Source organism: Acipenser ruthenus, chromosome 1 (assembly GCF_902713425.1).
Source record: "Acipenser ruthenus chromosome 1, fAciRut3.2 maternal haplotype, whole genome shotgun sequence".
Classification (NCBI taxonomy): domain Eukaryota; kingdom Metazoa; phylum Chordata; class Actinopteri; order Acipenseriformes; family Acipenseridae; genus Acipenser; species Acipenser ruthenus.
Window position 1 is genome coordinate 114,144,027 of NC_081189.1, and position 13,458 is coordinate 114,157,484.

Sequence of the window (13,458 nt, forward strand, 5' to 3'; positions counted from 1 at the left end):
AGTTTCTACAAAGGAACATGAACTGAACTTATTAACCCACAAGGAGCTGATTAAGTGTTTGCAGTTCAATATGTGATACATTCTGCAGTACACAAAATTGTTTAGTTTCAATTTAAAATAATGCAATGCAGCAGCATGATTTATTTTGTGTTACCGGTAGCCTACAGGCTAAAGTAAAAAGAAAGTGCACTATGTGTTCATTTGAGTTTACTACTGTACTGTATACTGTGTAGGTGTACTGTACAGATGTAATGTGAAGCCGACCCAAAACACATTAGTGTTATTTCAGCGCAATGGTTTATACGTTTAAAATACATTGAGCACTGTAAACGTGTGTGTGCGGTTTTATTGTGTTTTTTTTAAACCTGACAGCAAGGGGCTACTGTATGATTTATGAAAAGCTTTTTGGGGGTGAAGGTGGGGGCCCTACTATAGAATCTAATGGCATTAACTGTCTTTCATTATGTATTTGAAAAAATGTCGCACGACATAGTATATTGCAGCTCTCTTTATTAAGATATTTTCTCTTAGTACATACGACAAAATGTATACTTGTTGCAACAGAAATGCAAATTGCGGTATGTTTGTGCTGCGACTGGCCCATCTCAGTACATCTACCCCTCAATCTGTTTATATATAACCTCTTGTATGGAAAAGCCATATGAGCTATAAATAGCTAGTTTACAAAGGCATGTAAGATATAGTAGCCAAATTACAATCACATAAAACACATTTAAAACTTTACACAGCATCACATACATACACAGGGCTTCTTCAAATAGTCATACAATAAATTGTTAAAATGATGATGGAAAATCTCTGATCTAAGTCCAATCTGAAACTGCAGAAAAAACAAGAGACTTCCTTCCAGTAGCACTTTTTACCATCGGTATGTTAAAATATTTGGTACCAGAAACAAGGCTGTAATCACAAGTGAACATCTGGAACAGACTACTCAAATAAACAGGCAATTTGTTATGTGCCCCTTTAAAAAGAATCTGACTCCAGTGAAAGATCCTTCTATTAACACACACATTTAACCCGGAATACAAGGTACATTGATGTTCTGAAGGAGTACTCTGAAGAATAAATGTACAAATCCTGTTGAACACTGTATCAATCTTCTTCAGTGACTTCTTACTAGCAGTCATGTGAATCACATCATTATAGTCCAGAATAGGAAACAAAAGCTGCTTAGCTAATTTAAACCTTGATGTTAAATTTAAGCAAGGATGCTGGCCATACAACAATCTGAGTTTTCTCCCAGTTTTACTATATATTTCTTTTATGTGTTTTTCGAATTTAAGAGTTGCATCAATATTGACACCTAAGTATTTAAAAGTATCAACTCTCTCCAAATATGTGTTATTACAAGTAACAATAATATTATTATTATTATTATTATTTATTTCTTAGCAGACGCCCTTATCCAGGGCGACTTACAATTGTTACAAGATATCACATTATTTTTACATACAATTACCCATTTATACAGTTGGGTTTTTACTGGAGCAATTTAGGTAAAGTACCTTGCTCAAGGGTACAGCAGCAGTGTCCCATACCAGGGATTGAACCCACAACCCTCCGGTCAAGAGTCCAGAGCCCTAATAAAATTTGATTATTGTTTTGTATAATTTTCTCTGAACCAAATAACATGATTTTTTTTTTTCATTTAAAATCAATATTTTTATCAAACTGATCTTGAAGTTCAAAAAAGTCATTCTGCAGTGTCTTAGTTAAATCATGGACATTGTCGGAACTGTAATAAACCACAGTAGTGGTCCAAGAATTGACCCCTGAGAGATACCAATGGATAAAGGCATAAAATCAGATTCCTTCCTGTCAGACAATAGCTTGGAAATGTTCTGATAAATATGATTTAAACCACAACAATGTAGTATGCATAACTCACTTATTAAAAAGTATTCTATAATTAATTAAATCAAATGCATTTGAGAAGTCTATAAAGATGGCACCAGTTATTTTCTTTTTCTCTATAGCCCAGTATATATCATTTGTTAATTTCAGCAATGCTGTCGTTGTCAAATGAGCTTTTCTAAAACCAGATTGATAATTAGTTAATACATTATTTGTTGTTAAATAATCAGTCAGTTGCATTTGGACAATTCGTTCAATGATCTTTGATAAAACTGGTAAGACTTTTTAAGATGAGAGATACTACAGCATTTCACCAGACATCAGTGACATATGAATTAACACAGTAAGCGGACTTTTCAGAGCGTAAGCAGCAAACGTAAGGAGTTTTGGTTCTATCCCACCTGCACCTGCTGTTTTAGTAAAATAAATTTGCGTTAAATGTTTATATACTTCGCCCTCGCTTACCGGTTAAAATTTAAAACATAACCCTTTGTCATGGTCAGCAGAAGTTACATCAGAAGTTTTTTTTTATTTACCTGTATGTTCACTCTAATTAGTAAAATAATGGTTAAAAGCAATTGCAATTTGCACTGGCTCACTAACCATTTGACCTTGTATATTTAAGTGCGAGACAGAAACCCTTTTCCCTCTGTTGAATAGTTTATTAATACCCTGCCAAAAAGTATGTGGGCTATGTAGATTTGTATCAATGTAATTAAAAAAATATTCAGCTTTCGCCTTTCTTATTAAGGCTGCACTTTTATTTCTCAATTGTTTGTATAATATTTTATCAGAATGGTCTCCAGTTAACCTAAACCTCTGCCATACCTGATCTCTCATACGAAACAGCTCTAATAAATCATGTGTTACCCACGGTAAGTGATTTGATTTAACTCGCATTTTCTTAAACGGGGCATGTTTATTATATACCGCTGTAAATTCAGAATAAAAGAAGACCAGGCAGATTTTAAATCAGGAATTAGTTTGAACATATCCCATTTTATATTGATTATAGTGCTCCTTATGACATCACTGATATCCTTCTACTTTCCCATGATTTCCCACACAACTCTCAAATAGCTTATATAATTCCACTGCATCACACGACATGGCACGTGACCAAATCCATTTGTGTACATTGCACATAAAGAAATGATTGCCCCAGCACTAACAGTTAACATGGAAATCTATATACCCTATGCTTTTATTTTCTGTATTTAATATATAAGATGTATTGTGTGTGTGTGTGTGTGTGTGTGTGTGTGTGTGTGTGTGTCCCTGGCAATTACAGGCCAATATATATATATATATAATTAGACAATGAGGTTCATTGACAATGAATATCAGCTGCATTTAACAGATTCTATGAACATTTTTTAACATGCTTTAACGAAGACAATATGTCGAAACGCGTAAGCTTTATTTAGTTTTTATTTTTACATTGTTCTTAATAAAATATGAATAATTGAGAGACACTTTGTCTAAGTGTCATAAGTTTTTCATTAAGCGAGAGTTGCCGTCTTCACTCTTCAGTGGTGGAAATATCATATGTAGTTTGTTTTCTTTTAATATATATATATTTGTTCATCTAATCTTTGGTCTATGATTATTTTTCTCTCTTTTAGGTATCCTGTTTTGACTTTAGCTGTATTGCTTTTCTTCGCATACATTTGCAGTAAAGCATCCAAGACCGAGCAGAAGCCCAGCATGGGGGAGGGGTTTAATGTGGATCCCACTCGCGCAAAGGTTTGAATATTTTCTTCTGTCACTTATTGTATTTGGCTAGTTTATAACTCGCACAATTTTAAAAACTGCACAAAAATAAACCAGTCTCAGATCCTGTCGATATTAGTAATACATAATTAACCGTCCGATGAGCAGAGAATCGTTTTGGATATAATATAATTTAAAGATTGTGGAACAGTATGGCAATAACGAAACATTAGATCTCAGTCCATAATAAGACTAGATGATTAGTCGTTACATGCCAACTTGAATCTTCCATCTTTTTTCTGGTGTAATAAGAGAGTATTATTATTATTATTATTATTATTATTATTATTATTATTATTATTATTATTATTTATTTCTTAGCAGACGCCCTTATCCAGGGCGACTTACAGTCGTAAACAAATACATTTCAAGAATCACAGTACAAGTATTAATACAATTAAGAGCAAGATAAAATACAATGACTTCGGTTCTAGCAAGTACAAGTATATTACAAAATACGAATCAATATCAGAGCAGATAACAGTGAAAAAATAAATTGCTTGTCTGTTCTTAAATTAATAAATATAATTACTCAAACATAGTAAAAAAAACTTGTCAATCCTACAAGTAATTATTGGGAAATGGTGGTAATTGGTAGTCTTTTCTAGTAATTCAAAATGTAAGTAAATGCATTACTTACATTAAGTAAACATAAATTACTTCTCATTGCTTGATATAATAATTGTAGTTACTTAAAAACTACTTAAATCCATTGCGCAAGTAATTTTTAGTAATAACTGCTAAGAAAAGTAAGTAATTAATAGGTTTTTCAAGCAAAACATTTTTTTACTTTCATTTACTTCAAATAATATATAAAATTACTTACAAATAGTAATAGAACTTGTCTATTTAGAAAGTAAATAAATATTAAGTAACCAAATTATATTGTTTGAGTAAAACTGTTACTTAAAGTAATTAAATATTTTACAAAACTGAAAATGTTTGTGCCTTTTTTTACTTACTACAGGTAGCTTTTTAAGTAATTAAGTTAATAACATTTACTTAACTAATAGTTTGTAAATATGTTTTTTAAAATAACATTATGAAAGTGCTTCTTTAAAACTATATAATAAAATTGGACTATCACATTGATTTTTGGTACCAAAAAGAATGTTGTACAATATAATGAAGAGAAAGATATAAACTTTTAAGTAAAATAATTTATCTAGAATTCACATCTCAAAGCAAGTAAATAAGATAAATTCAGTCCAGTACAAATTCCATATTCATTTTCATGGGCACAGACTATATAAAAAAAACATCAAAATGTATAAACATCAAAATGTAATACAAAATATTGTTTCTCTAATGTGACATGAAATCAAAATATAGTATGTGGTGCTGTGGCAGAGCAGGGCTCTGCCCTTAGAAATACAGCGGAGGGAGTCGGGCCGCCGTTCCCGCCTCCGCCACCGGAGGGAGTCGGGCCGCCGTTCCCGCCTCCGCCACCGGAGGGAGTCGGGCCGCCGTTCCCGCCTCCGCCACCAGAGGGAGTCGGGCCGCCGTTCCCGCCTCCGCCACCAGAGGGAGTCGGGCCGCCGTTCCCGCCTCCGCCACCGGAGGGAGTCGGGCCGCCGTTCCCGCCTCCGCCACCAGAGGGAGTCGGGCCGCCGTTCCCGCCTCCGCCACTAGAGGTGCCACCAGCGCTGCTCCTGCTGGAGGGTCCAGGCTCCCTGCCAGCGTTCATGGTCTTGGAAGGTCCGGGGCCCCCGCTGTTGAAGAAAGCTTGGGGGAGCCGACATCAACCCCGCCCACCACCGCCCGTTGAAATAGCCCATCCAAGGGACATAAGGGGACTCTTGGGGGGAGGACTTGGGTTCAAAGGGGGGGGGGGGAGTTTGGCCGATTTGCGGCCTCCGTACTTTGTACGTGGAGGGAGGTGTGTGGCAGAGCAGGGCTCTGCCCTTAGAAATACTGGCAGGGAAGGAGTTAAATTCTCCTCCCTGCCCAGATTGATTGCTTCAGGTGGGAGCAATCAGCTAATTAATTATTCAATTAAGGACTGAGGCGCCTGGCATAAAAGGAGGCTTCAGCCTCCCATTAGGAGAGAGAGTTCTAGAAGGAGTAGTGTTTTTGTGTGTGCTGTGTTAGTTTTTTTGCAAACCAGTGAAGGCAACACCCAGCCTGGAAGCCTTATTTGTAAGTTTTGTTTTGTGTTTATTATTTTGTGTTTAAAACCTTTTTGTCTGGCCCTTGTGCCGATTTATTTTGTATTTTTGTTAATTAAAAACTTTATTTTTAACTTTAAACTGTCTCTGAGCCTCAACCTCGGTCATTTCCTTGTCACATTTGGTGTCAGAGTGGGATAACGCCACCTGGAGGCTCAGGGCAGTATTTTTTTTTTTTTTGTTTGTTTGTTTTTTTGAATTGAGTTTTTGCTTTTTTTTCTGGAAAAAAAAAATGGGGAAGAAGAGCAGACAGCGGCAAAGGCAGGAGATGCAGCAGCCGAAGAAATGTAAGCTGCTGCAACAACATCCACCACTGGAGGACCCGGTCAGCCTCTTCCCCTGGTGTTCCTAGTTCCAAGGTGGACCACCGCTGGAGGTCCTGCCCAGAAGTGCCACCGGCAGACTGGTGTGGCCGTTGTGAGGAGGACAGCCACAACTGGGCAGGATGCCCCTACAATCAGGCCCAGGAAGAGGTGCAGTTTTCACCCCGGGCATCAGGGGCCACCCCACTACCTCCAGTGCCACCATCTTCACCACCATCCCAGGAAATATGGGACTGGTTGATGCACCCTGAGGCGGACCTCTTCCACGACCTCCCCATAGTTATCAACACGCTGTGGCGTCGAGATGGGGGGGAGGTGGGAAAAGTGGGAGGAACAGCATCACCCGGCGTCCTTCGCAGAGCTTGCCCTCATGGTCGTTAACTACCTGGCGGTAGATATGGGAGAGGCCCCAGTCATTCAAACAAAGAAGGTGGAGCTGTCGTCCCGAGAGCCAGAGAGGGAGGAGCTGTCGTCCCGAGAGCCAGAGAGGGAGGAGCTGCCGTCCCGAGAGCCAGAAGGGGAGGAGCTGCCGTCCGAGAGCCAGAAGGGGAGGAGCCGTCGTCCCGAGAGCCAGAAGGGGGGCCGCTGCCGTCGCCCAGAGAGGGTCCGCCTGCTGTTCGTGAGGGGCCGCCGTTCCCGCCTCCGCCACCAGAGGGAGTCGGGCCGCCGTTCCCGCCTCCGCCACCAGAGGGAGTCGGGCCGCCGTTCCCGCCTCCGCCACTAGAGGTGCCACCAGCGCTGCTCCTGCTGGAGGGTCCAGGCTCCCTGCCAGCGTTCATGGTCTTGGAAGGTCCGGGGCCCCCGCTGTTGAAGAAAGCTTGGGGGAGGACTTGGGTTCAAAAGGGGGGGGGGGGGGGAGAGTTTGGCCGATTGTGGCCTCCGTACTTTGTACGTGGAGGGAGGTGTGTGGCAGAGCAGGGCTCTGCCCTTAGAAATACTGGCAGGGAAGGAGTTAAATTCTCCTCCCTGCCCAGATTGATTGCTTCAGGTGGGAGCAATCAGCTAATTAATTATTCAATTAAGGACTGAGGCGCCTGGCATAAAAGGAGGCTTCAGCCTCCCATTAGGAGAGAGAGTTCTAGAAGGAGTAGTGTTTTTGTGTGTGCTGTGTTAGTTTTTTTGCAAACCAGTGAAGGCAACGCCCAGCCTGGAAGCCTTATTTGTAAGTTTTGTTTTGTGTTTATTATTTTGTGTTTAAAACCTTTTTGTCTGGCCCTTGTGCCGATTTATTTTGTATTTTTGTTAATTAAAAACTTTATTTTTAACTTTAAACTGTCTCTGAGCCTCAACCTCGGTCATTTCCTTGTCACAGGTGCTTATACGTGTAATACTATAAAAGTATAATGCTTATACTTGTAATACTATACCATACTTGAAACAAACTGAAAATGCAAGTAGAAAAAAACAGCATTGTTTTCAAGCATAGTTTACATTAAGTCATTTTTTTCTTGTTTTTATTAATGAAGTTGCAAGACAGTTTTATCTAATCAAAGATGGTCTGGAAGTTGCCTTGTCTCTTAGACAAAAAAAACTTAAAGTAGCACAGCATCCTTCTCATGTACATTATCTTGTAACACTTCTTTTTGGATGTGCAGTAATGCCCCATAAGCTATCTGGGGATAACCAAGGAGGTATGTGTAATAAAACCCCATAAGTGTTAGAACTGCATCGGTAGAATCTTCTGCTTTACCAGTTGGCTGGTCTTTGTACATCAGCATTATTGAATTTGAATCTTCTTGATGATGGACCATAATCCACGGTGTGGCATTGTTTTTGTGGGCACTAGCAACACTTTGCCAGGTCTCTGCAGTTTGAAAGAATAAAAACTGTATTTCATTAAGAAGAAAACTACATGATGATTTTAATTTAGACAATGTCAAAATATAATTCTTCTCAAATCTATCTAATCTATTCATACTTGCTATGATGAAGCCTTCAAAAATTATTTGAACTTAACACCTGAAGCAGGCACAGCAATTAATTAAGTCTAGTAAGGGAATCCATCAGATTTTGTTCTATTTTTTAAGTTGAATATATATATACCAATGTCTTTTTGTGCCAAAGTAAATTTTTAAAGCCACAACACTAGTACTAGGTCTGTTATTGGAAACATGCTCAATTTTACATTAAAACAAATTCTTACCAACAACGTATGTTTCCAAGTGAAGCAGCTGTAATTCTGTTTTTAGGGAAAAACATATGCACTTAGGTAGAATGCAGCGATGTCAAATTTGCTCTATCATTAACTGGGTCATTAAACGCTAGTTAAGGTCAAGAGCAAACCCTCCACTGCTGCAGCTATAAGCTACTGTATTTGAAACGGTATAAAGTTGTAGAGCTGGCCCATGTTATCAAAGTTTGAGAAATATTTACATTATCAAATTTAAAACATACTTCTTACCTTGACAATGTGTACAACATGGTGTGCAGCAGCTTTTCCCTTTACAGATAAGCACTGAACCACAAGAAGGTGGTAGCTGAAGGCAACAAGTATTTGCAATTCTAAAATTAAGAAACACTATTTTTAATAAAATGTTATAATAAAGGACAGTAAAATGTTCTTGTTATGTAAAAAACAAAAACACACTGCAATAACATATAACTAGAATTCAATCTACCATGATTAGCAATCACATGTACAGTATATAGGGTCATCCAAGTTGTGTGCCTAAATTACATAAAGGATTAAGTAAGCTTACTCTTGTAGTCTGTAGTTAGTTTATAGCCTTTGCATTTTCTATTAATATTTCTCCTACTCTCATTTAGAATTGTTTATCTTGCTATGATCTTGCTATCTTGATCATGTTATTATCATAAAGATAGTATAGTGTCTACATTGCTGACATGTGGCAAGATTAGAAAAAGTTTGTCCTTCAACTGAAACACAGCATTAATGTGGTAATACTGATTAAATCACTTTGTTTAATAATGTACTCTGTTGGGTAACATAATGGTGTCACAATATAAACCGCAGATATTGCAGACACATCTTGGGGAGCAGTGTGGAGTAGTGGTTAGGGCTCTGGACTCTGGTTCAATCCCAGGTGGGGGACACTGCTGCTGTACCCTTGAGCAAGGTACTTTACCTAGATTGCTCCAGTAAAAACCCAACTGTATAAATGGGTAATTGTACGTAAAAATAATGTGATATCTTGGATAAGGGCATCTGCTAAGAAATAAATAATAATAATATTTTGTTTAATTGCAACAACAAAAGTTATGCTGGAAACATAATATGAATAACTAAAAAATACCAATCAAATGTTTTGTTTTTTTTAAATACTTAAGAGTTCTGCATTTAAACTGTTTGTTTGCAATATCTGTTTTTCATGGAGACACCATAAGTGTGACTTTTAGTGTATATTATGTTACTGCTTTAAAAATAATTATTAAAATTACATCAGCATGTTTCGAATAACTGCCAATATAAGAGAGATGGTAATCTAGTACACAAAGGACTAAATAAAAATGTGAAAGTGTTGCGAATATTATTATTATTATTATTTTTGTATTATGTTAATATACAAGCATCATGCCCCTAAAATGACAAATGTCCCAGATAGGGGCACTGAATGACAATCACAAAGTAAAAAAGTGATAGATTTTAGAAATATTAAACTTTATGACCCAACCACAGCGCATATGTTTTCTTGTTATTGCCAAAATAAAATCTTGTCTTAACTTTGGGTGGTCTATTAGATGCCCTCTCCCCTTCAAGTGCCACTTTACAGAACTTACATAGCAGGGCTTCTTGAAGCAAGGATACATTTTATTAATTTCTTCCACACGTTGCACTTTGAGGTTTTCTATCTTCTTCGGCCTGGCATCAAAAGAAAGACGAAGGAGTTGCTTGATCCTCTCAGGTGAGGCATTCTCACTGCATTTACTCAGATCATTTTCAATTGCCTCTTGGGCTCTGTCTGGAGGTTTCTCACCTGCAAAATGCCACATCATTTTTTATGAGTAGCATACTAGTTACAACTCCAAGCTGAAAGTTAAAAGACTATTTATATGCAGCATTATAAGCGTATGTTATATTAACATTTTCTAAAAGGACTGGTATTAGAAATGTTCACATAAAACAAACTGAGATGTCAAATAAGGAAATAATCAAGTTTGTATTTCTGATATTTAAATGCTGCCCTAACAAAGCCTTATATACTTTAATTCAATGACAATACATTGGATACATTGGAATTAAAACATAAATTGTTACTTAAGATAATCTATACCTGTCAAACTGTCTTTGCAGTTATTCACTTTCTGAAAGCTGCAGATTTGTGAAATACTTCCTTCTGGGTGCTGTAATCTGCCTGCTTTATGAACTCCACTTGTTTCTTCTTCAGCTGATGCTTCCATACAAGAGGACCCTAAGTGAAACATTATTGTACATACACAATTAAGACATTAACACCAGGGCAAGATAAATTGACATAAAAATCTATCACTTTTGGAAAGATGTTTTATTTTATAAAACAAAAAGGTAATTCAAGTTTAAAAACCCACCAAAAAGAACTCTGGGTGTTTTTAAATAAATTTTCAACTAAATGTTTACCATATGTATGGATGGTAGTTTTGAACACTTACCAGAACTGAAACTATCTTCCCTTTCCATCTGAGCCTTTTTATTACATTTAATACCAGGTTTTCTGCCTCTGTTGGATACTGAAGGAGTGCTGTTGTACATCCTCCTCCTTAGGAATCCAATTATCCCAGTCTGTTGAATTGTTTTAAATCAAAACATATGTCATATTTCATGTTTGCTTTTAATGTGCTATAAGCTATGCTAAAACTGAAACTTTTAAAACAAAAAGTATATATCATTAGTATATATTATGTATGCATATTGGGCCCTGTTTTTGTACGTGACTAATGTTATGTTTTATGTTATATTTAGGCTTTTGTAATGATCAGTTGCGTTTCTGAAAAAAAAAAAACATAACAAAAAAAAAACACACGCATTGTGATACAATATGGTATATGGCTGCAAACCCCAATACAACTGGGTCTTTATCTCAGGTTTTGGAGAAAAGAACAGAAAACCTTACTTTTTGTTTGTTGAAGTGAAATATGTGTTGGTGTATTTATAGGGTTGCTAGGTTTTTGACCAGAAAGTCTAGTTAAGGGCACCTGTACAGTCTCTGATCAGAAGCACTGTCTGGTTTTTCAATTTTCTATATATCTAAGCATCCCGTAACAAATACAACTTGACAGATGTGTAATAGAAGCGTCAACATATGTTGCAGCACTTGGTAAGAGAAGGAATATGATTTAATCTTCCTTATTAAATTCTTAATCCAACACAGTATACACCTCTTAGTCTAGAGATTAAATCTAAACATAAAATATTGACTGTTTTACTGTTAACTAAAATCATGTACTTAGGTAATTCTGTCTCACTCCAAGTGCTGGGTTGTCACGCAGTGAATTATACTTGTTAGCAATAGCTCTTGCAAGGTCATGCAATTCCGCTTCAGTTGGTCTTCGACCTGATTGTGTACACAGGTGATCCATACATATTCTTATAAGCCTCTTCCTAGTACCATCAATTTCCTTCTGGCTGTATTCCTCTGGACTACTAAGGACGGAAATATGTGGCACAAATAGCGTAGCGTGTTCCTCCTGTGCTGTGTCTTGCACTTGAAGTAGCTGCGGACTGCATGATTGAACGGCTTGCATGATTCTGGGTTTTTTGGCAGGAGTGGTCTCAATGTCTTAAACACAATTACGGTATATATTGGTCAGCACATCATATTACAGAATTATTAATCAAAGATTGTAAAAACAAACGTGTAATAAAGGGGTTAATGTAAAAGAGACAATATCATTTGTATTTTACCTTGTACAAAGAGTTTTGAATGCCTCTAATATTTTTCCTTGAAAGAAAATCTTCAAATAAACCTTTCAGGTCTCTGTCAGACAATGTTAAAAATGTCTGCCCATCAATACCGTCACCTTTAAGTGTTTAAATACATGATATTACTGCTTTGCATCAAGTGTCTGTCTTTCAGAATTATACATTTATTATTAAATTACTATTTTCATATTTTAAAATATGGTATCTTTTCAAATGCTAACATATCTGCCACAGTGAGTTTTGTGAAATTAAATATTTAAAATTGGATTTTTAACGTGAATTTCTGAGGATCAGTTAAATGTACAGAGCAGACATGCCAGACTTTTTCATTATGAAAATATTATATTTTATCACAACTAATATTATACGTGTTAATTTAATTTTTAGATATTAGTACATTATCCTCTATCTACATACCTTTCAAAATGTCTATACAGTTTTTTTTACTAGTTTTTGTGTTTGTAGCCAGAAACACCGTTGTTCCACAGACATCTGGCGAACGTCATCGAAGTCCATATCGAAGTGGTAACATTAGAAATAATAATAATAATAATAATAATAATAATAAGCAAAACAGATGAGGACGGTTTACGGCTTGATACTGAAAGTCAAGGGCGTAGGTTTGGTTTGAACATTGGTGGGGACACAATTTTTTAGGGGGGTGGAGTCATGGTCGTTAGGGGGGTTCGGGGGCATGCTCCCCCGGGAAGAAATTTTTTAGGAGACAGCTGTTAAATGGTAACTTCTGGTGGCTTGAAATGAATGCTGGACATGAATCGAGGACAATCTGATTGACATGAAGTTGGCTGGTATACACTTAAAACACTATGATAAAGTGGCCCTCCTGGAAGCTGGTTTGACATCCCTGCTATAGAATTACTAATAACCTGAATTATAACCTATCCCAGCCTTACTGTAAGCTACCAATACCCCTGGCGCTACAAGCATGAGCACATGCACGCTCACGTGCTCTGCCTGCCTCTCCTGTGTCTGTGCTGCTGCTCGTACCTGGGTGCATTGCTTCATTCACCTGATAAAATAATAAATTGATGCATGCCATATAGAGAGAAAATATATGGCTATGCTAACTTTATTTGCTGAGTATTACTATACAGCATTAGCCTACTATTATATCACAATGTGCCTCAAACAATAATATATCTCAAAACTGAGTCTAATACTTTCACTGTTATAATCACTAAGTCATTACAGACCTCACCTGCGACCCTGTTGCTCCACCTGCCTCTGTACTGCTTTTACCAGGCTGCACTGCTTCACTCGCCTGATAAAATGATAAATTGATGCATGCTGTTTAGAGAGAAAGTATGACTCTGCTAACTTCATTAGTAAATTATTTTTACATTTGCTATGAGAATCATTATCAATTGTGTTTATTACTTTAATAACATCTTCCTACTTACACTTTGACTTTTTGTAAAAAAAACTTCCTTATGTCCAT

The 13,458-nt window shown here is 37.1% G+C and overlaps 1 protein-coding gene and 1 long non-coding RNA gene across 3 annotated transcripts in view; one reads left to right on the plus strand and one right to left on the minus strand.

Annotated features, from left to right (window-relative positions):
* Nucleotides 1-13,458, plus strand: part of LOC117420817 (lactosylceramide alpha-2,3-sialyltransferase-like) — a 68,070-nt gene that overhangs the window by 33,335 nt on the left and 21,277 nt on the right. For both annotated transcript variants that reach the window (XM_034034470.3, XM_034917326.2), the window contains exon 3: nt 3,504-3,624. In XM_034034470.3, the coding sequence (XP_033890361.2) occupies nt 3,504-3,624 (121 nt within the window). The remainder of the gene's footprint in view (nt 1-3,503; nt 3,625-13,458) is intronic.
* Nucleotides 9,887-11,255, minus strand: LOC131740032 (uncharacterized). The gene is made up of 3 exons (XR_009330655.1): nt 10,730-11,255; nt 10,375-10,512; nt 9,887-10,077 (listed from the first exon to the last, which is right to left on the minus strand). It is a non-coding gene; the product is annotated as an uncharacterized LOC131740032 (long non-coding RNA).